The sequence below is a fragment of the Poeciliopsis prolifica genome, unplaced genomic scaffold (assembly GCF_027474105.1).
Source record: "Poeciliopsis prolifica strain line A6 unplaced genomic scaffold, Auburn_PproV2 SCAFFOLD001, whole genome shotgun sequence".
NCBI classification, from domain to species: Eukaryota; Metazoa; Chordata; class Actinopteri; order Cyprinodontiformes; family Poeciliidae; genus Poeciliopsis; species Poeciliopsis prolifica.
In genome coordinates, this window is record NW_026562376.1 from 21,146,072 (window position 1) to 21,168,335 (window position 22,264).

Below are 22,264 nucleotides of genomic sequence, written 5' to 3' on the forward strand. Positions count from 1 at the left end.
TTCTTTACAATAAACTCGGCTGCATTTTTCAGTTTCTCTTTGGTCTTGTGCGGGAATGCTGACGGGTAAGAAACGCACAAAAAAAAAAAATCTGGAAGTTTCTGGCGTCACGTATGCATTGTGCTCTGATAACCCGCAGAGCCGATTCACAAGCTCTTCTTGTGAAGTTCAGGTGCTTCCATGCCAATTATCAGTCATCCATTAAAAGCACGTTTTAATTGGACTATTTCAACTATGGCAGTTTGTCACATTTAAAGGAAACGGTGCAACAAAATCAGAGTGCAACGCTGATGAACCAAAATATGCATAATCAACATCTACCCAAAGACATCCTGTCCAACATGCTGAGAGGAACATTTGCCTCCTTAGCGATTCATTCTGGTTATGACCAGACACATTTTTCACTAGTTAAATTATGGGCTTAAGTTTGATTTCCTGGCTTCCTGATTGCTGCAGGAAGTCACTGTAACACAACCTGGCTGACATGAAGTTGGACAAAAGTTGCTCAAAAGGCAACACGTCGCGTCCCAATTAGGGCTGAAACGATTCGAGTACCTCGATTATTAAAATCCCTCGAAGCTTCGTTAATTTACAATTTTTAATTATATGGCAGGAGAGAGTTCATCTACGAAACTGACAGAAGATGAAAGCCTGCCTCTTAATTATTGAATTTAATATAACTTCAGATCTTTGGATTACTTTTCTTCTTCAGGTTCACTCAGAAAGTGAGCTGCTGTTGTGACAGGTCAGTTTTATAAACTACAGAAAACTGTTAGGGAAGCTCAAAAATGCAAAACTGGACCGATAGATATCGGTTCACGACTCGGCAACAAGAAAGAAACTCGCTTGGCAAAAACAGAACCTAAAAGGTCGATCTCAAGTTTCCTGGAAATATCTCAACTGTCCATAAATCTTGCAACTCAGGGAAGCAGCAGATAGAGATCACTGATTTCATTCTGCTGTCTGTGGGAGAAAGACAAGGAGAGTTTGATAATCAATGCGGCGAAGTGACAGGTGCAGGCGGGTCCGTCCCAGCTGTGTTTTCAGAGCGCTCTTGCGACGTGAAAATAAAGCGGCCACATGCAGACATCAGTGGGACGGAGCGGGACGTCCCGCCGTGGGTCCTGAGCCGCAGAGCAGCTGAGCCAACAGACAGCCGGGGGGGAGAGCGACGCTTTGTCTCTGGTTCTGCCGTCCTCGGCTTGAAATCAGAGTTTTCTGCTGGCCGGGCGGCTGTTCCAGCACGTGACCCTGCGGGCCCGCGCCGCGACAAAGCCGGTTTTTCACCGAGCCCGACGAGGACGCTCCTGCTGCGGAGTCGGCTTTCAGCGGAACAGGAGGAGGTTTCTGTCGCTGCGAGGCCACAGAGGGAAGGCCTGCAGGCGCAGCTGCCGCCAGGCCTGCTGGTACGACTGGGCGGCCCGCTTATGGTCCCAGTAGGTGTGCAGCTCTCCCGACCTGAGCAGAAAGAAGAACGAGGGTCGGACTCTTTGTGCGCCTGTATTTTAAGAATTACTCACCGAGCTGCGACAAATGGACGGGAATGAAAACGGCGGAAGGTGCCGGGATGAGTAACATTTTCCTTCGCGGGACCCCATGAGGTTCCCATGAGGCAGGAAAAGCCTCATGGGATGTTTGCATAGTGTGTGTACTCGGAGCAGACTTCCTAAAGTCATCCGAACAGGATGACTTTAGGATGACTCCGGTGAAACTGGGACATGTTTCTGAATTAAGTAGCTGAAGTTCCTTCTCATGATCTGTCATTCATGACAGTCAGATGCGCTAACGTTGCCAAAACGAGGAATTCAGAGCAAACGTCACCAACAACTCGAGAAATCCCACAGGTATGGAAACTGATCTAATCTCATCTTAACAAATGTAACTGATTTCATAAAATGAAACTCGTACATTTTGTCTTTGCGCTCAGGGTGATATGTTTAATTCAAAACATGTTCTATTTATGATCATGGTTTATGAAAATTAAAAGCTTAGTTTGAAGTTGTGAAAATGTTCTGCGATGGCAAACACAAGATTAATGGAGGTTTCACCGACTCACTTATGAGACGTTTACGTTTGAAACTTTAGACACGTATCAGATAAGAAGCTGGACAATATTTCTATTGTCTGAGAAACCAAACTAAAGTCAGTTTATCCATCGTCAATAAAAATAAGTTGAAATATGGAACTTTTTTAATCGATATTTGAAACAAATTAAAGAGTTTTGATGCTATTCTAATGTACTGAGACGCGATCTGTGATTTATTTTATTCTCCAGCGATCACTTTTCATGCAGCTGCACGGTTTGGATCTAAATCATCAGAACAACAATTCACCTGCACCTTCTTCCTGTCACTGCATAGTCAAGAAAACGTCCTGGCGACCCTTTGGTACGGCAACCACGTTACTGGAAGCTGCGGTTTGGTTTTCAGGTGGGGAATAATGAGCGACTTGTGCGCAGAAAGCAGCGGATCAGGTTCTGTGCAGACGCGTCGAGGAACACAGGAGCCTCTGTTTCTCCTTCGGAAAAGATTCCCAGCCGTCAGCACACAATGTGAGCCTGCTTACACGGACCCAAACAGACTCGTGTTTCTGTTGTTTCAGGGTATTGATTCGGAGCAATGCAGAGATACGTAAAAGTATTGAATTTTGTCTTCAAAGCGTCCTCATTTAGTGGCAGAAAACACTTTGGACATTCTGGGATCTGCCGGTGAAGAACATTCTGACGATGGCTCTATGCAAACTGACCCAAATAGATATGATTATAGGTAAATAACATGAGAAATATGTGAACAGCCACAGCCTCAGGCAAACTGAAGGAGATGATCACATAAAATCTGGTCAGTAAAAACTGAATTTGACTGTTTTGCCTTTTAAGGGCTTAAATACGGACCCAGATTCACAGGTAGTCGGATTTAAAAGCAAGTGAAGCATGATTAGCACAACACAGACATTCACTAACTGTACTGCAAGTACAAGTATTCGGTGAAAATTTCTGACCAAAATAATTAACAGCAGAGCTTAATATCTGAGCATCGGGATGGATTTAGTGACAAAACGAGGTGCAGTGCAAAAATAAGTTGCTAAGACAGGAAAAAAAAAACATTTAAATCAGGGTAAAAATATTTTCAATTACACTTAAATGGACTTTAACACACTTCTTGGGTATTTTTATTGAACAACATTAATAAAAAATAAGAGAAATCTCTGATTTCTGCCGGATGGGAAAGTCAGTTCGTCACCTGAGAGAGTCGGGCAGAGCCGAAGGGTCGGTGGCCGCGACGAGAGACAGGAACGAGTGAAAGAGCTCCAGTTTACACAACAGAGACCTGAAGACACAAAACGACACGAGGAAACCTTGATGACACAGGAACAGCAGACAACACTTGAACTAAGAGCCTGTGAGGCTCCTACCTGGCTTTCGGTGTTCCCAGGACTTTCTTCGTGACGCCATGTTTGTAGCCGTTGGCGGTGACATCGAGTGGCTGATCCGCAACATTACACCAGCTGATGGCTGAAAGACCAGAGACACGGAAAACGACATTAAATGTCTTTTCTTTTCACACTTAAATCCTTTTTTCTTATATAGAAAATCATTATTCAAGATGTATGCAGCATTTTATGTAGATTCTAAAAAAAAAAAACCCAAATCAATTTCTTCTCGCTTGATATTTCTACAATCTTTTTCTATTAAAGTCAGTTTTTCCACTTTCCGAACACAAAATAAATGTTTTTATGAACACAAACACTAGTTATTGCTGCAAACACCAACTGTGCAATCTATTTGAAACTCTTTCTCAGGCTCAATCAGGCTGGATAATCAGCTTCTGTCAACATAATTTTTCAAGTTTCGCCATAAATTCCAAAGTAGGTTTAGGTCTGGACTTTGACTAGGCCATTCTAACTATGAATGTGCTTTGATCTGAATCTCTTGCGGGACTGCAGTGGCTGTCATCCTTCTCTAAATACAGAGGCCTCTACCGGTGCTGATGTGGAGTATCCAGAAATGTACTGATCAGATTTCCCCCTCCAGTTTGTGTAAAGCCTTCATCTGCTGACAACTATGATTTTCATCAGCTACGCCACAAACATAAAACCGCATATGCTTCCTGTTGTCTACTAAAGGTCTCGGTGACGTGTTGACATGTCATAGAAAAAGAAGCCGTTTTAGTCTTTATGGGAACGGCTTCCTGGATGGGTTATGGTGCCTTCACTGATCAGAGTTTTCTACCAATCTCAGTCAGTTCTCATCAAACTGAACATTGGAAGAGTTGGAGAGGAGATCCATTGGTGGATCTCCTCGTTAGTTTGGATTTCTTTCTGGTTTCCCATAGCCTCACTAATATCTCAGACCTCCAGACTAGCTCCCGCCAAGACTGCAGCAGTCATCCAAGTTTTATGTGTTCAGTGATGGTGATTGTGGGGGAGAGCTGACCCGCTCCACACGGGGAGATGCGTCCCTGTCCGCCCTGGCGTCGGAGCTCGGTTTGGTTCTGGCTGAACTGGAACTCCAGGCTGGACTGCAGCAGCAGCGGCGAATGGACAGAGAAACCAGCAGGAAGCTCTGAAACGCGGGAGCACCTGCAAGTAGAGGGAAATGACCCACAAAGAAGACTTTAACTGCGCTCTGTGTCTGTTCTTGGAGGAACCGATGAGCTCCGCTTTAGCGGCCTGGTTTCCTGCTACTCAAACATAGCCCAGAATTTTTGAACAGTGTGGACGTCAGGGCTTTGAATAGGACATTGGGGTCCTCTTTTTCAGTCATCTCGCTGTACAGTATCACTATTTTAGCATTCAGCATGATGCTGCCATAACTAAGCTACAGCACGCTGATACAATATTTCGAGGCTAGTCTGTGGTCTTCTACAGTAAACGTTTTGAATATTGTTAAAAATAATAGTAAAATCACTAAAAAGTGAAGCACTTGGCCTTCCTCCAGCAGAATAAGACTCTGCAAGCCGCGCACCTGGTGACCAGCGCCCTGTGCATGACTTCCTGGCTGTACGGACACTTGCCCACCACCACCGTGTCGAAGTACAGCGCCTCCTCCAGGTAATGAGACAGCAGCGCACCCTGGAAGCCCAGCACCCCCCAGCGGGCCAGTTTGTCGCTGCAGGACAGGGACAGAGTCGGCTCTCCTCGACCCGGCTTCACACGGAGGACCCCGGTGCTGTGGTAGGCCGCCCCGGGCCGCAGCGGGTCGGCCGGGCCTCCCGGGACACACTTGGCGCCCGTCCTGTGAACGTCTCCGACCGGTTCGGCGTCTGACGGCCTCGAGTCTGCGGAGTCCCCTGGTTTGAGCTCCGATGCGGGGACAGACGCGGGGACAGACGCGGCTCCGTCAGGCGATTTAGTCCTGGATTCAAACCGGCCCGTTTCTCCTTCTCTCGTCTCTTCCTCTGCGAGCCGAGGCAGCTTCGAGTTCCCTCCATCGGCGGGTTCCTCCACTTTCCTTTTCAAGTTCCGTCGTCCGTCCGGCTCCCCGCAGCTGCTCAGGGACGTGACGGGGGGACAGGGCTGGGCCTGGGGGTCCGTCATGGGGATGATGGACGCGTCACCGCCTGGGGATGAAAAAACAAGAGCCTCAGAAACCTCCAGACCAGAGTTTCCTTGGTGACGAACTAGTAAAACATGTGAAACCTTAAGATTGACTAAATTTATTTCAATGGTGAAATGAATTCTGGATTTGGCTGTAGTCGTTCTGTCGCTAGACATGAAGATATTGCAAACAATAACACTTTCCCAGCTCACTTAGAGCTTGTTGAGCTCAGTGGGAGCACACTGGACTCACAGGGAGTGTGACTGGTGAAGAGCAGGAAGGAAACTCCGGGCCGAAGCCTCCACTTCCCTCTCCGGTCCGCCGGGCGAAACAGCGAGCTGCAGCGGCCACTCACGGCTGCGTGAAGCTCCCGGATCAGATACCTGCACAGAAATCCGTCCGCTCTGAGCTCAGCGTGGAGAAAACGTCCACGGAGAAACGTGACAGGGAGGAACCGGGCGGTCACCTGACGCAGCCTCTTCTGGCGACGACCTCAGCGTGGCTGTCGTTGAGCACGTCACCTGATGCAGAAGACGGTTTTCATTTAAAGTCGAGACGGCTCGTCTCCACGCTGAGTCCAGACCTTAACAGGGACTAAAATGCTGAGGACGTTTTAAAGCGACGTCCAAAGCAAGTGTTTGAATAACAAATGACGTCAAACGAAAGAAAAGCAGGATGGCACAGACCAGCGGCGCTCATGGCTGCCTTTCCGATGCACTTAGTCCCGGTTCCCAAGGAAACGACCTCCATCTCCACTGGAAAACAATAAACATTTCATTTTACATGTCAGAGATCAAAACTTTTATGTCAAGTTTTTACATTTCAAACCACCTCTTTACAGTGAGAGATGAATCACATGCTGATGCCTCACAATCCCGCCAAATCCACTATTTCTTCTGCGGATGATTTGTTTTTTCCTTCCACTAAACTTTCCCTCTATATGCTTGAGACAAACCAATCTCTTTCTCAATGACCCGTTTTCGGTATTCCCACTTCCCACTGGGTTTCTCCTCCATGTTCCAAACACAAAGGTTTTTTTTCCACTAATTTCATGACATTAATTAAAATAAATTATTTAAATTAAATGTTGAATTGAATTAGCCGAACGCCAAATCGGATTCTGCGCAGTCACAAACTAAGATAGCTTTTAGAAACACGGAGTTATTCATCGTCGCAGTGAGGTGGTGGCTGGTTCTGCTCTCTGACCGGAGTCGGAGTTTGGTCTCCGGGTGACCCGGAGCGCAGCGGCCAGCAGGCTCCACTCTCTGCCCGGCTCGGGCTTCCCTCGGCGGGGCAGCTGGCGGAAACGCTCGAAGCACAACTCGGCGACTTCGTCCGCATCGATCATGTCGAACAGGAGAGGAATCGCTCAGAGGCGGTCAGGTCGCTGCTGGTCGCGTGTCGACCGAGCCGCGAGAACCAGTTTGAAAACGTCTCCAAAACAACGGAGGAAGTACTTCCGGGGTGAGAGGAAGGCGGGATTTCCACAATAAAAGCCCCCTGTTGTTATCGCTTATCCCTCTTTCTTAATCTAAAAGTAGAAGGGCAGAAAGTGATCTTTAATGTTGCAGAATATATATGTAAAAAAAAAAAACAACCAAAGAGCAATTCTCATATCCAAAACTATAACATAGGGAGGAATAATAGAAAAGAAATGCGACCACATGACCTATTAGGTGATGTGGTCATAGGTCATAGGTCATGACCAGTTTGTTTGATTCTGGGCCCACCACTTGGTATCAATGTTTCCTTGTAGCAAGAAGGTCTGAAGAAGGCAAATCTGTTCAACTCAAGGCCTGGGGGCCAAATCCGGCCCTTTAGACTCTGAAGAATTACATCGCTTGAACTTTCAAGACAACAGATCTGTGCTTAAAATATTTTTATTGAATCAAAGCAATTTTTCTCTTATAGTGGCAAATTACATCAAGAACAGTAAAAGACAGCGATTTATAAATATTTTAACTTTACTAGTTTGATCACTGCATTCTGCCACCACTGGCCCTTTGAGACATTCGTGACCTTGAAACGGACCCGAATTGAAAGAGTTGGACTCCCTCCCTGCTCTATGGTGTTTGTCTCCGAGTTCCCCTGTGACAGGCTGACATCCTGTCCAGGATGTACCACCACTGGAAGCAGGCAGATGATTTTTGCGTTGTAGTCCAGTTCCGTCTCCTTTTAGCATTCAGGCCTCGTCTTTGATGTCCTGTTGCACCTCCGAGGTATTTTCCAAATCCAGACGTAGTCTCAGCCATCGGCCACTTCGTATCTTTGCTCAGTACGATTTACAGCTACTTTCCATCGCTCCCAGCTCAAGACTGGAACCTCTGTTGGCAACGGTTGGGGATGACATGACAACAGTTTGTTTGTGTTGCTGCATCCCAGCATCCATTTCCAATTACTGAAAGCCTGCCGGCCAAACCACAAACTGCGTCTCGATGAGGGGAAAACGCCGCCGGCTCCGGCACAGCTCTATCTGCTCCAACAATCACTGGCTAGTTTTAGTTTGTAGATTCAGAGGCACTGGGTTTGATTACGGTCAACGTTGTTCACATTCCCTTTGATGCTCTGAAAATTGAAAAATCAAGTTGCGTTTAAACCAGGGGTCCCCAAAGTGGGCCCTCGAGGGCCGGCATCCTGCATGTTTTAATTCTCTCCTTGGTGGGTAGTGACAACCATTTCAGAATGTCAACGGTCTTCTTAGGCCTCAAACAGCCATCATTTGGTTCAGGTGCGTTAAATCAGGGAGACGCCTGGTTTAGACGAAGAACTGCTAGAACTGATTGTAGGCCTACTAAAAATGAAATTGCCTTCAATTTCATTTCGAGGAGCATCGCCTGTTTTCATCTCCAAGCAGCCGCCTCCCTCCAAATAATTCACCCCAGCTCCTTCCTTGGTATCAACACATTATGTGTTGGAACAAAAGCAGCTTCGGTCAGTGAATCCATCTTGTTTAATAAAGTTAGAAAGGGCAAAGGTGAAGCTGGGATTAGGCCCGTCATAATAAATTAATCGCACTACAAATTAAAAGAAACTCAATCATTTTTCATTTGCTTGATTTGTCCTTTATCTCTTTTTACAAAAAAACTGAATAACAAAAGTCAGTTTGGTGTTTAATTGATTTTATTTGTTTTATTCATTTTGGATATTTAAAATTTCTTCCAGTTCTAGTCTTTAAATAATATAATTTAAAGGTTATTTATATTTGAGGATGTGTTCCTGCATGATTGTGCCATTATTACTATTACTTGAAAATGGTCTCAAAACAACAATACTGTCGTTTATCGCAGTAAGTTCTGGGACAATTTATTGTCCAGCAAAATTTGTTGTTGTGACAAGCCAACAAGTTACTAAAAACTAATAACACATACATTAGTAAACACAATAATGCACCCAAAACCTGCAGCCACCTTTACTATCGATCACTGGGAGCAATTGCTGTCCTGATCTAGTTGTAGAAAGGATGAATCAACTCCGTTTACGATTGAAGGCTCATTTATTTAGGGCCTGTACAAGAGAAAATGCAGACTTTTAAAATTAACATAGAAATAAAAAGTAAAATCACATCTCCTCTCTCTAGCCTCTCTAAAGGAGGTGCAGTAGTTCCAGTTAGCCTCTCGGATGTGTTCCTCTCTTTAAAACGCTAAAAGTGTTTGTCTCTGGTAGATATGTTGCGCTGCATTCGGGGTTAACTGTGCTGTGGCTGTGGAGCGGCATTGAAGCTTTAATGCCGCCTGGTTTCGGTGCGGTTTGTAAGCTCAGAGTGGTGCTGTCAGCGCGTTCTTGTCAAATTTAGACAATTACAATAAAGTGAGCGTCCACACACAGAGTGTCCATTCGCTCTCGGAGCAACTGTGCTCCAACTTCAACTCCCCCTCCCCATCAACAGACATCATCTGATTGCAAGTGAGCGGCTTGGTGAGACTGCAGCCCTGTGATTAACAAATGCAAAATAGGATCGATAACAAAAACAAGAAACTATTTTGTTGCTTTAACGGCTTCACTCCTGTCCGAATCCCTCCGTCTCCTCGATGGCGAACAGCAGCTTCTCTCTGAGCTGCTCCAGGCTCCGGTAGGGCGGCAGATCCAGACGGTTGAAGCTGAAGAGAACAGAAAACAGAGCAGCCAAGTTATGCATCCGGGTTAAGACGCCCCCCCTGCTGGACCGTAACTACACATTTTCAGGAGGAGGAATGATGAAGTATTGTGCCTACAGTGAAGCACGACTCAGTAGAGAACTAGAGCTGCCTTGCTTTCTCTGACACTGGAAGCCTGCAGCCAGTCACGTATCAGGACATCCTTGGAGAAAATGTCACTCCGTCCGTTCAGAAACTGAAGTTTGGGAAGCATTAGACTTTTTTCTGATACCAAAGAAATCTGAAAATCTGCAGAGGATTGTGGCCATCGCGGTCGTCGAAATGGATCTGGATTTAAAATCTCCGTTGGGATTAAAAAAAGATAGTTACATCCAGTTGAATAAATGAATGAATTTCTTTTCACAGCAAAACCACACAAGGAGGCGCCAATATCTACTGAAACGGTTAAATAATTTTGAGACTTCAATAGACATTATAAGTGCCACTCTGGGTTCGTCGTGAGAAAACGGCTTACGATATTAGTCATGTAGAGCTATATAAATCACATGTTTATGCCTTTGGCCAGAACATGTGGGTAAAATAACTCATTTCAGCTGTATGCATTAATGTCTTATGTTTGACAATCCAGCATTGTTCTCATTCAATGTATAAAAAATGTGTTCCTCATCAGTGAGACAATCCGTTCAGCAAATCCTGTTTCTAAAGAGTCACTGCTTCGAGAAGAGAAGTTTTGAGGTTTTCAGTCCGTTTCTCACCATGTGTGGCTTCTTGGAAGCCAAGTCTCCTTCCCCACTCTGTCTATGCAGAACTTCTGGGGACCGTTGCTTCCTGCAGGGACGAAGAGGAGAACAAAACTCATCGCACTTTCTTCTGGAAACGTAAATGAAAATGTTTCACATTTTTTCCTTTTCACCGATGTGACAGTAAACTCAAGGAGCTCGTTGTCGTTTTCTATGAGTAACTGAGCGATACTGTTGCTGACAGTTGGAAAAAAACAAAACAATCAAATCTCCACTTTTTTATCAAAGCAACTATTTTGTCTGATAGAAATAATCCGGGGCCTCATGCATTCAAGAGTGCGCAGTTTTCACACTACAACTTGCCGTACGGAAAAAATTTAGAGAAGTGCGGTGCACAAAAAAAATTTGGATGCATGAAGCCGTGCGCACCTTTCCTTTACGCAGTTGCTGGTCCGTCCTGTCGCCTCCATAAATACATCTTAATGTAAACTAGTACAAATACCTGGAAGTATGCCACCAGGTGAAGCAATAACGATGGCAACGTCCTTGTTCGTAGCAGTTTAAGTATTTGTAATAATAGTAATTATATATATTATTTAAAAGGTGCTTTCAGGGAGCATAAGGTAACTTCACAAAAATGTTTTCACGCCAGCGAAAAAGTGTGCGCATATTTACACAAACTTAGACGCAAAGTTAATTTCTGTAGACTTGTGCGTAAAACATCAACTTTTTTTGTGCGCACACACTTTATGCATGAGGCCCCTGGTCCTTATGAGGTTCTGAGAATTGTTTAAATCCAACCTTATCAATCAGAAATAGTCAACAGATGGAACATTGTCATTACTGACTAAATACAAAAGAAAAAAAAAAAGCACGAGTGGAAAACAAGACAGATGCTTCCATGGGAGTTAGGCAGCGAAGTAGCACAGAGGAGCGCTGGACGAATGAGAAATGTCTAGAACAGCAGGAGCATCTCAAACAGCATCATGTGAAGGATGAGACCAACTCAGCTCAATAAACTGAAGCGTTGCTATAAAGAAGAGCTGGAGACGGATGAGGTCAGACAGAAAATGACTTCTGAGAGTTACTGGATCCTGGGGAATACTTAGTTTTTCATACACAACGTTCCCCATGTGTTCGCCTCGTCCTGATCAAACACAGCGTGACTCGTCTCATCCCGGTGTACCTATGAGCTCGGTGAAGCCTCCGACCGGCAGCCGACAGGTTCCCGTCACGAACTGCAGCAGACGGATTCTCTTCTCGTTGTCCATCTCTTTCACGACCTGCACGTCAGTCACACAATGAAAGCGTTTTATTATCTTTCGTCCCTGAAGATTCTTGGCTAATTCCAAGCCTCAAGTCAATGTTTGGGATTCCTTCAGCGTGCGGTTGATTAAAGGTGTGCAAGTGCGTACGTTTGGACATCGTTACCTGCCAGAACCAGTGGATCTGCTTGCTGTTCTTGGTGTAGTGTCTGTAGATGGTGTTCTTCTGCCAGTCGGCCAGATCGATCTCCTGCATGCCGCAGAGCATCAGCTGAAAGCAACAAAACAACATCGACGACGCAGTTAGAGTAGCTGCATGTTTGTTCTACGCCATCGACAGTCAGAGGATGAGTCTAACTCTCTCTGAGTGAATCACAAAACGCTTCAAAACTCCCGACAACCAGACTTTCCAACTCATATCTGAACGGAGAGTCCCTGGATACACTTTGTCGTTGATATAATCTGTGGTGGAATTGTTCATCTTGTGGATTTGGGGCATAATCCTGAAGTTATGCCCCTTCAGGATTACAAAGCACAGTATTCAGTCGAAATCAGCGGATATTTCTTTCCTTCATCTACTTCTTCTTCATGGAAGAATCAAGCTGCATGACGCAACTGCATTGAAATTCTTTATATCTCATTGTGACAATGAGATATAAAGTTATGTGTCATCAGCTTATTTATGGGAAGAAAAGCTGCAGTACTCCATGATCTGATGTCAGTGGGAGAATGTAAATATTGCATCAGATCCCGAGACCAGAGCCTTGAGGAACACCACGTGAGCTTTGTTCACCAAAATAATTGCCAAAAGACCCAAAGAAACTTTCACCTGTACACCAGAAGTAGTCTATTTTTGTCTGACAAAGTCTGGAAACTAATGGGGAAATCAATGGAAATTGTGTAGAAACCCTGTAAAGTAATTTAAGAAACTCGCAGTTCTGATGTTTGCTGGAAATAGTTCTTGAGTTGGAATGTGAGAAGATGAATGCCTGCATTATTGAGCCTGGGAGATTTTACAGTCACCTTTCTCGTTAAATAATTGGAAAATAGTCCAAGAGTTCAACAAGACGCTGAACACATGGAAACGTTTGATGAACATTGTCGCGTTTGCTCTGCAGCAGGTGAAATTCAGGCCCCTGATTCTGGTCCTCCTCACCTCCAGCTCCTTCTCATCGAAGTAGCGAAGCCACTCCAGAGGAACCACCTCATTGAAACCGTCCAGGAAGGCCTTGGTCTGCTCCTCCACCCCGCGGGTGAACCTCCAGTCTGTCAGCAGGCTGCAGCGACAAAAACACCTCTCCGTTTTCAAGGTCTGACTCCACCGCTTCTCTCACACCTGCTGAGGTTTCATTCCTCTCCTGTGAAGTCCAGCAACTTCTGGCGCCTCACCTGATGTACTCCTCCTTGTTTTCTTCCGTGACCAGCTCGTCCTCTCCGCCCTCCTTCAGCGCGTGACTGGAAACCTTCCCGAGGATTTCCATGTCCTGTGCAAAATACAGCTCCACTCCGCACTCCTCCAGGTTGTTCTCCCTGGAAACAAAGAAAAACACAAAACACGTTACGGCATCAAACATCACAGATAAACTCCTGCTCATCTGCTGCGTTTTTACACACTTTTAACACTTTAAGATCATATAATAGTCCATTTCTGGTTGTGGACTTGAAACTTCTTAGGGGCTAAAAATCCCATGTTTATTTCAAATTTATAAAACGTATAAACTGATAAGCAACATTTATGTGCCGTTTAGGTAGCATATTTTATAAGTGTTGATAAAAGTTTGATTTATTAAGCCATATACATATTTGTTAAAGATGTTTTGCCAAAAGGCTGTGCTTCATTTTGTAATACTTCTTTTTATTATCATCATCACAATAGATACAACATATTTAAAAAGTAAACTCTATTATCACCTATCATATCTCTATTTCAAGTGTTATGAAAATAAGATAGAAAACAAAGTATTTTAACTTTGAAACAACTAATTCTTTGGATTAACTGAAGTACTTTTTTCAATACTACCTTCAAAATAAATATAAATGAAACCTAAAAAAATTATTTGAAATATTTATAAAAATAAAGTCAGCAGCACAAGCTGCTGCATAAACAAACATCATGTCTCCCTTTAGATGCAGAAATATTAACAATATAGAAATAAACACATTCAGGGACGATACTGAATACTTTTCTATTAATTTTCTCTTCTTGAACATTGATCTCTACTCATCAATTGACATTATAGTTATCTATTTTAACGGTTCAAAAGTATGATTGCAAATTTTTTGGAGAGCATACTAAGATGCTGTTAAAATCTTAATTTAAATAAAAATGTAAAAGTCATCAAACATCCTGATTTTCTTCAGTTCAGAGGATTCAAACCAGCTATAACACGAACCTGAGAACAAGCAGCGACTTTACTTACTTGACCCACATGATGGAGTTATAAAACTCGGGATCGATGGACTCCAGGTCTTTCAGGGTCGGCTTCTTGTCCAGCATTCGCTTGTAGAATGGCAGCGTGAAGCCGGTGTCGATGAACTTCCCGTGGTACAGCGCCTGCAGGGAGGACGCCTTGCGTTAGAAACCACACTGAAAGTCTGCAGCTCTCTGCTCAGATCCCTTCAAAAATAAACTCAAAGGTTTGTCTGCAGCTCAGACAAGCAGGTGATGTGTTTGAGTCATGGATGAAGCTTTTTAATGTACTTGTATATGTATAAAAAGATGCAGATATCCTAGAAAAAAAATATTTTTTACTGCTTTAATTTGACATGGCAGCCTGAATAAAAGACCGACATGAAGGTGTTTTAAAACACTGCTCTGTGTTCCTGAATCAAACTGGTGGACAGAGCAGCACCTCACAAATGGATGAGACCAATGTTTTTTTTTTTAGACAGGAACTGACATCACTTTGTGGTAAAAATGTTAAAATTATAAATAAATAGATGTATATCGACTGAATGAAATCAACAGACCAAGTCGGGTAGGGATTCCTAAAATTATTTCTGTGCCTTGTCTGAATAATTAAAGGCAGATTTTTCTAGAAAGCTTAATTCAAAGCCGGAGGTTCACATAAATTATCTGTGTATGAGAAAACAATGCCTTTACACTTTGTGAGTTGGGTCAAAAATTATTCTTCCACAAGCCTCTCACAACTGTTTGTCCTTAAGCCACTTTGTAACTAATTTGGCATTAATTTTGACCCCTTGCCTGTTTGAAAAGCCCATTTAAAGTCAGAGAACAGAGAGACTAACACACACCAACTAAAAGCTGATTCTGATTTGTTTCTCCTCTGATTTCATCAGGTTTAAGTTCCAGGACAAAGTAAAGCACAGAGTTGTAATTTTGCCGTCTCGCTGTTCTGGGATAATTTATGGTTATTTCATGGACACATGGCTGAAAGTAGGTCACTGAAAACTCAATCATTAGGTGTTTGCACTGATGACTCACGGGGGGGATTATCTGGTGCCTATTTAGGTGTTAGAAAGGTTTCAACAGCCATTATTTCTACAAGAATCATGAACGGGTCTTTTATTTCTGTAATCGTTGCAGCCATTTACCAAAATCACTGGCATGAGGTGTGTGACTCAAACAGTCAATTTATTACAGCCTCAGAAGAGCTGCTGCCTTCTTCTTGTGTTATGTTTTTATAAAAAAACAAACAAGATTTATACAAATGTGAGAACTTGAAGAGCTTTAATCCAAGACCTAATATTGCTTAGGTGTCTGTGTGTTTGCAGAGAGTCAGACAGATGGAGCTGTTTAGCGTTAGCGAAACCACAGAGGGTTCAGAGCCGCGATGCCAACAACAACACAGCCGTCCAAGGACTGACTCAGTCACAGTCTGCTCTGCGTTATCGACTGGACCGACCTGCGTTCGTCTCACAGTTAAGACGAACTGTGAGACAGGCAGAAGGCGGCTGTGGAAATTTACAAAATGAAAATGAAGGACCGCACCGGTTCGGTAGATGGAGAAAGTCGACTTTAGGAGAAAAGAAGTCAACAAAGTGAATCTGTGCTCTAAATATAGGCAGCCGGTGGCGGGTGTGGGCTGGTTGAAGCAGTGAGCTCATGGTGTGGGCGAGAGCTGGCAGGAGGGTGGAGGGTTTGGGAACCTAAACCGTTTGGAGTCGATCCCAAAGAGAAACCTTCAGCTTTTCGCTTTACGCTGCGAGAGCTGGAGATGTGTTCACAGCAGGGGAGTGAGGACACACTCATGTCATTAGATGACACAATACAGGAAACAGGCCACAAACTCAGCTGGAAATGTTCTGAACTCAGAAGAATAACTACAGGCACAAAGATTTTTAAGGAAGACTCCGTATACAGTGCCCCTAACTCCACAATAACACTCCCAAAAATGTTGATTTTTTTCCTGTGTGTAACAGAAAGAGTTTAATTCGTTTAATCTGAATTATCCAGTTCTAAACGGTTCAGAACTGAGTAAAGATTTCCTAAAAGAGAACTCAAATAAGCCGAACTGACAAAATGAGTCAGTTTGAATTACTTGCTTTGTGATGAGTAGTAAGAGGGGGGAAAAAAAGAATCGGTTTGTGTGAGTTTTGACAAACAGTGCTAAAGTTTCAACACAATGAAACCTGTATTAAAGATCCAGGCCTGCAAAGGGAGAACAAGCAAAGTGCATACAGAAAAGCCTCTGCTGGGTTTCTACTAACCTTTAGTAACAAAGTTAATTACTTTAATAACTACAGTTATAAACCATACTGCCAAAAGTATTTGTTGAACCGTCGAGTTCAGCTGTTCCAGCCACTTAGTTGACCACAGGTGTATTAAATGCGATTCACTGCTAAATATTTTACAGACAGTTCAAACAAAATGGAGGTGATTGCGATTTAAATACAAAGCGCTTCGCTATGTCAAATCACAAAGCTGTCGAGGTGCTTAGAGCGCGACTTTCTGCATCGTCAGCAGCTGCAGACCTCCAAACATCCCGGGGCTTTCAGATTAGTTTAAGAACAGTTTCCACGGCCTCCTCAAATCGGCCCCTTAGTTCCAGTAAAAGACCTCTTCATGCTAAAGCGTGCCAAGACATTTTGGACCATTTCATGCTCCCAACTTTGTGGGAACAGTTTGGGGACGGCCCCTTTCTGTTCCCAGCCGAAAACCGAACACACATCAGAAGTGTAGGTTTGATCTTATAGAAGAAAGAGGTTCTTGATGTCGCTTTTTATTTCTTCAGCAGAACAAATAAGCGTGAAGGTGCAAAAACGACGGCAGGGACTTTGTTTAAAGAGTGACTCAAACCAAAGATATTTAGGAGGTGAGGCTCACCATGGCGATGAAGCGACCAATGAAGCGGAAGTAGGTGAGATGGTCGGGGTTGATGGAGGAGGCCGGGTTTATCTGGAGACAGTAGTTGTTCTTTCCGGCGTATTCAAACAGGCAGTACATGGGGTTCAGGACTTCATGGGACAGCAGGAAGAACCACTCCCTGCAGAGCCAGAGGACAAAGGCCATCAACGACAGAAATCACTCCATTAACCTGTAATTTAGCAGGAGAAACTGTTGCTTTGCGCCAAGCGGACACAGAGAAACCTCAATCACTGAGAGCAGAGCTAAACCAACATCAGCTTAAGACATATTTTAGCACCACTGACACAAAACTATTAGCAACACATTTAATCTGAGCCATTTTTTACAAACCTGATGAAATATTATATCTCTTCTTGCTTAGAAACAAATACTGGCAGACAACAGTATGTTTAATATTAACTATAATAAATCCAGATGGTTAACCACTGGAGAGGATAAGAGAATCGATGCAGAAAAGGTGCAATGTTCTGAACTTAGGTAGTTTAATTTAGAACTAAAACTGTGAAATTTATACAAAACAATTTCACTGATTCATTTTTCCCCACAATTTTTGTCAAATATAGGAAAAAATAATAGAAATCAGATTTTTCTTTTTGTTCAATACATGCATAAAAACCAAGATTTCTCACCATTTTCTTCTTTGATGCTCTTTTAGCTGATTCAAAATCAGATAACACATGTTTCGACGCATAAATCTTTTGATGCATTTTAAATTACTACCACACTTGCCCGGCCTTTATAGCCTCTAGTTTTACATAATGGAGTCAATCATGCAACTCAGATACAGTCTTGGTATTTATTTGGTGCACAGCTGCTCTTTGCTCCTGCAAATGTTCCTGGGATATGATGATTATAACTATGAGAATAAATATTTTTACAATATCTGACGTTATAGCAGGAGTTGCCCTTTCTGTTTTCAATTAAAACCAGTGGCATTATCTTAGTTATTATGTTTCATACTTTTTAATAAAGACAAAGAAAAATATGGAACTATGCCGTTTCTTGCTTTGCTCTAAAAAGAATCAAACTTGTGATAAATTTGGGGGAAAGCAAAGCTAAGGTGTGTGATATATGACCCCAAAGCCACACCAAGATGTTATCTTGTGTTACTGAAATCTAATTTAAAAATGCTGCCTATAACAAAAATCTGGGCTTTAATCAGAAAAAAAACGTGAGGATAAAAGACACAACATCAAAAATGGTGGACTTAAAAAAACAACGAAAACCCCCCCAAAAGACACAGGATATTGAGGAAGGATGCATGTTAGAGAGAATGAAGGCCCTCCACCAGCTGCAGCACCAAGCGCTCCCACGGTTCACCCGTTTCAGCACACATCGGGTGGAGTAGGCGTATGAACGGACGGACGGTTGGACGCAGACACCTCCCAACATCCCGTCCGTGGTTCTACCCTGTGGTAGAACAGCATGATGTCACCTACCATAGGGTAAAACCACTGACGTGACACCGGAGACAGAGACACAATGCGAAACCAAACAGAAACAAAATGGGAACAAAAAAGAAAAGCAAAACAGAAAAAAATGCCAACATATTACAGAGACTTGGAGAACAGCAGAGGGAGGTGTGGGGAGGATGAACGGGATGAGGGAGGGAGGACAGAAATGTTGGAGGAGGAGGGCGTGCTGCATGGTCTCAACAACACTTACATCAGACACACAAGGCCTAAAACTCAAACGTTACAATTTGATTCAGTTTCAGAACTCAGTTTTATGGAATTAAAAAACTATTTCTGGATAGATGTTAAATAATTAGAATTTTATTCTCCTTGAAATGTTCGAGAACAGTCCGCTCCATGGGTTTGCACTTTAGGAGGGCGTAAAGGGACAAAAATACGACATTAAGTAATCCCAAAATAACTGATCGGGCTTGGACAATTTATACTGTTAACATATTTATTCATTCTTCTATTTTCAGTGTTTTCCCAAGTGTATTATAAGCCTGGCGGGCCACCCGGTCAAGTATTACTTATTTATTTAAGTCATTTTTAAGACTTTATAGTTGGTGTTCAGGTATTAAGCTTCCAATCTTTCAATAACACATAATTATCAGGTGATATTTTCACATTTCCTGTCAAGTTTAAACATTTTTTAACTCAAAAACACGACGGCCGCTGGATGAATGACTGACCTACAACCCCATCCAACGGGCCTAGAAAATATTCTCGGGGGGAAACGTTGCAGTTTTATATCCAAACAACTATCAAAAGACATTTGTATTAAATATTGAACGAGCCTCCTCTATTTCTTGCCCTCTCTTATCATCACAGCTTCTGCTTTGATCCAAAGAATGTGGTCAGAGATTGAACAGCAGCAAAGACAGAAAAACAGCACACCATCACCAACATCACTAGAGCAAAAATAGCTGAACAAGTCAAAAAAAAAAAAAAAAAAAAAGCCCGGAAATAAAACCAGAGCGGGACAGGAAGATGGTGGCTCGACGCTCACCTGGCGATACCGCCGTAGTCCAGACCCTCCTCTCCTCTCATGATGATGTAGAGCCGACGCCGAAGGTCATACGGCTTCACGTTCATGATCTGAAAAACATTTTTTTTTTAAATAAATAAATCACTCATTAGCTTTTAATGCAGAGTTCAGAACTTAAGCATTTGGGTAAAGAGATTTGAATAGTTTTGACTTTAAATCTAAACAAAAAGGGAAAAGGTGTGCACAAATAAAATATTACCAAATATAAACACCATTCATTCAGAAAACACAAAACTGAATACACGTGTTATTTAATAGGGTGATTTTAATTCCTTTGTGTGCCACACTGCTGCAGAGAAGGAGTGCCGTGTGTGCCTGACCTGCTGGAACGAATCTTCAAACAGTGTTTGTCTGGACACGGAGATCTTCACATGGCTGGGCAAGGCGTTGGACTGCACAGAGACAACAACGTTCGGGAATATCAGGAATGTTTGCACATTTGTTTTGGCTCACAGGACATTCTTGGAAACCCTGTCACAACTTAGCAGTTTTAGCTGACTGGGACAGCTAAATCCTGGAAGTTAAACGTTTCTCTCTGGAAGGTGCAGCACTCATGAGGTAAACTTCATGTGAGATGAACAGACATTTTTACCCTGAATGTTCAATTATCACCCCGTAATTAAGTTACTCTGAACAATTTGTGAGCTTTCAGATATTTGTGTTTAGAAAATATGCATTTGATATTAAAGATTGTCTTGTTACAAATGCTAATTTTGAATAATTAATGAATATGCACTCAAATTATGGGTTACACTTTCTGGCAAAGATGTCAAACATTTTAAGCTTGCCGTGTCCAAATTTCAGACTCAAATGTCCAAAATCCTCAGTTCTTTTTATCCAATTATAAAGGTAAAACAAAACAGTGTGAATTTATGACCTATATTTTAACAAAAGGTAGGCATTTAAATATGCAGCCTCTGGAAAAACGAGTGAACGAATGATCTGACTGATGGATGCAACGTTTTTTTCTCTATACTTATCCAGACCTGGAGAAACTCAAATCACTACAAACATTTCCAGGTTGCATAGGAACGCGGGGCAGCTTCAGTGAGAGGATTGTTTCCTTTCTTTTAGAGACTGAATCAAGAAGATCAAAGCCGTTGAAGGTAAACTGAGTGTTTTATTGACACTTACATGACACAGGAAACGGAACTGGTGGTATTTCCATCTGAAGCTCCGATCATAAGCTCCAGGCGAGCCGCCCTGCCTTGACCTGAACACAGACATGAAAACAGATAAAAAATTGGTCAGTTTCACATTAAAATAAACCGCAAACAAAAAATAGAAAAATGAAGAAGTTGACGTTCCAGGGAGCAAGTGATATTGTATTTACATAATTCATTCTGCTGCAAATCAATGTCTGGGCCTCAAAGAGAAAGGTGAGCTTAGGGATGCAGCTGTGTTAGTGTTAGCCCCACAAACTCTCCGCGCACACACACAGGTTTTCTGCTTTGTCAGCAGCAAAAAAGGCCAAGATGCAGAGAGAAAGAAAGTAAAAAAAAAAAGAAAGAGGGGAGGAAGAGACAAAATGTGTGGGGCTCGCTGAGCTGCCAGGCACTTCTCAGTCTGGGTTCAGAAGCGGAGACCGCAGCGGCAGAGCGCCGTCCGTGCGAACCCGCGCCTCTGCAGGATCCAGAGCAAAAAAACAGTCCAAAAGTGTCTTTCTGGACCGCTCTGAAGCCACCGGACTAAAAATAAGAGCAAACATTACCAGGAGGAGCAGATTCATGCAGCTTTCTCCACAAACACGTGCCGTATACAGCAGTGGCCACATAAGCAAAACTGAGAGGGCACACAGAAAAGCATAAACAGCCACATAGATGCCAGGACAGTCTGCGGCGCGGCACACAGCCCGACTCCGGCTCCGGGATTTCAAGCTGCTGCAATAAAGACATTTACAGTTTGTCCGAATGAGCATGTTGCTGCGATTTAATGTCATCTCTTAATTAAACGGCTACGACAAAAGGAAACGTAAATCATAGACGAAGAAATGAAAGGAGTGGAGTTAAGATAACAAGCTGATAAAAATAAATAAATAAAAAATCAAACAGAATAAAATGTAGTTCAGATTTAGAGACATTTTGACCCTGTTATGTGGAAATTAACATTGTATGCAAGACCAAGGCAGAATTACTGTGCAAGAATCAAAGTATTGGAACACAAATAGAAATCTGATTGTGATTGTTTCGTTAAAAGTGGCTCTCTGTCTCGGTCTGTGGCAGGTTTGAGGGGGAGAGACAATAGTTACCCTGACTCAAAGCCGGGTCTGGGGTCTTTAAAGGTGGTGGTGCGAGAGTTGTGGTCCACAAAATACCGCACTCCCTCTGCGGTGTACTTCATCTCCCAGCCAGGGGGCAGGGGGTGCTCCTTGATCATCCTGCAACAGGGAGAGGGGCAGTGAGCACGTTGCCGAGCCGAGGGGCCCCGTCTGGGGGGGCGAAGCTAACACAATCCCCCCCTGCCAACCTGTGCTGATAGAAAGCCAGGGTGCTAAAGCAAAAAGATGAGCCACAATGTGGCAAAACCTTTAAGTTTGAAAGTAGTGGAGATCAACTCAGAAAAAAAAGCTCAACTGTGCATGCCTTATTTGTGATAGAGTCAAATAAATAAATAAATACAGCACCTTCCACATAAAGAAAAATAGCCAATAGCAAAATCTCACTGAAAAATTCAGAAGTTTTCAATCATTTTAGGCACAATTATTCCAAAATATGTTTAAAATCACAGAGGCCACATTTATTGGCTCCCTGAATAATCCCTATAAAATAAATGCAAATGAGGCTCTTTTTTTTTTTTGT

General features: G+C 43.1%; 2 protein-coding genes across 4 annotated transcripts in view; both read right to left on the reverse strand.

Annotated features, from left to right (window-relative positions):
• Positions 1-201: 201 nt before the first annotated feature.
• adat1 (adenosine deaminase tRNA specific 1) lies at positions 202-6,976 on the reverse strand. Of its 2 annotated transcripts, none has more exons than XM_055032945.1 (9): positions 6,743-6,976; positions 6,223-6,291; positions 6,003-6,057; positions 5,789-5,919; positions 4,964-5,558; positions 4,433-4,578; positions 3,412-3,511; positions 3,240-3,326; positions 202-1,458 (listed from the first exon to the last, which is right to left on the reverse strand). In XM_055032945.1, the coding sequence occupies exons 1-9, from the start codon at positions 6,882-6,884 to the stop codon at positions 1,326-1,328; spliced, it is 1,458 nt and encodes a 485-aa protein (XP_054888920.1). In that variant the 5' UTR covers positions 6,885-6,976; the 3' UTR covers positions 202-1,325. The 2 variants fall into 2 exon arrangements, with proteins under 2 accessions (XP_054888920.1, XP_054888929.1); XM_055032954.1 differs by having other exon boundaries at positions 6,368-6,819.
• A 2,034-nt stretch (positions 6,977-9,010) lies between these two features.
• wwp2 (WW domain containing E3 ubiquitin protein ligase 2) overlaps positions 9,011-22,264 on the reverse strand; it is a 54,596-nt gene continuing 41,342 nt past the window's right edge. The window contains exons 13-24 of one of the 2 annotated variants that reach the window (XM_055031557.1): positions 21,715-21,843; positions 20,601-20,679; positions 19,787-19,858; positions 19,428-19,516; positions 16,923-17,082; positions 14,056-14,189; positions 13,025-13,165; positions 12,792-12,912; positions 11,802-11,906; positions 11,557-11,653; positions 10,386-10,458; positions 9,011-9,633 (exon numbers count right to left, since the gene is read on the reverse strand). In XM_055031557.1, coding sequence (XP_054887532.1) covers positions 9,534-9,633; positions 10,386-10,458; positions 11,557-11,653; positions 11,802-11,906; positions 12,792-12,912; positions 13,025-13,165; positions 14,056-14,189; positions 16,923-17,082; positions 19,428-19,516; positions 19,787-19,858; positions 20,601-20,679; positions 21,715-21,843 — 1,300 coding nt within the window. In that variant the 3' untranslated portion in view covers positions 9,011-9,533. The remainder of the gene's footprint in view (positions 9,634-10,385; positions 10,459-11,556; positions 11,654-11,801; positions 11,907-12,791; positions 12,913-13,024; positions 13,166-14,055; positions 14,190-16,922; positions 17,083-19,427; positions 19,517-19,786; positions 19,859-20,600; positions 20,680-21,714; positions 21,844-22,264) is intronic. The other variant, XM_055031566.1, reaches the window with a different exon arrangement.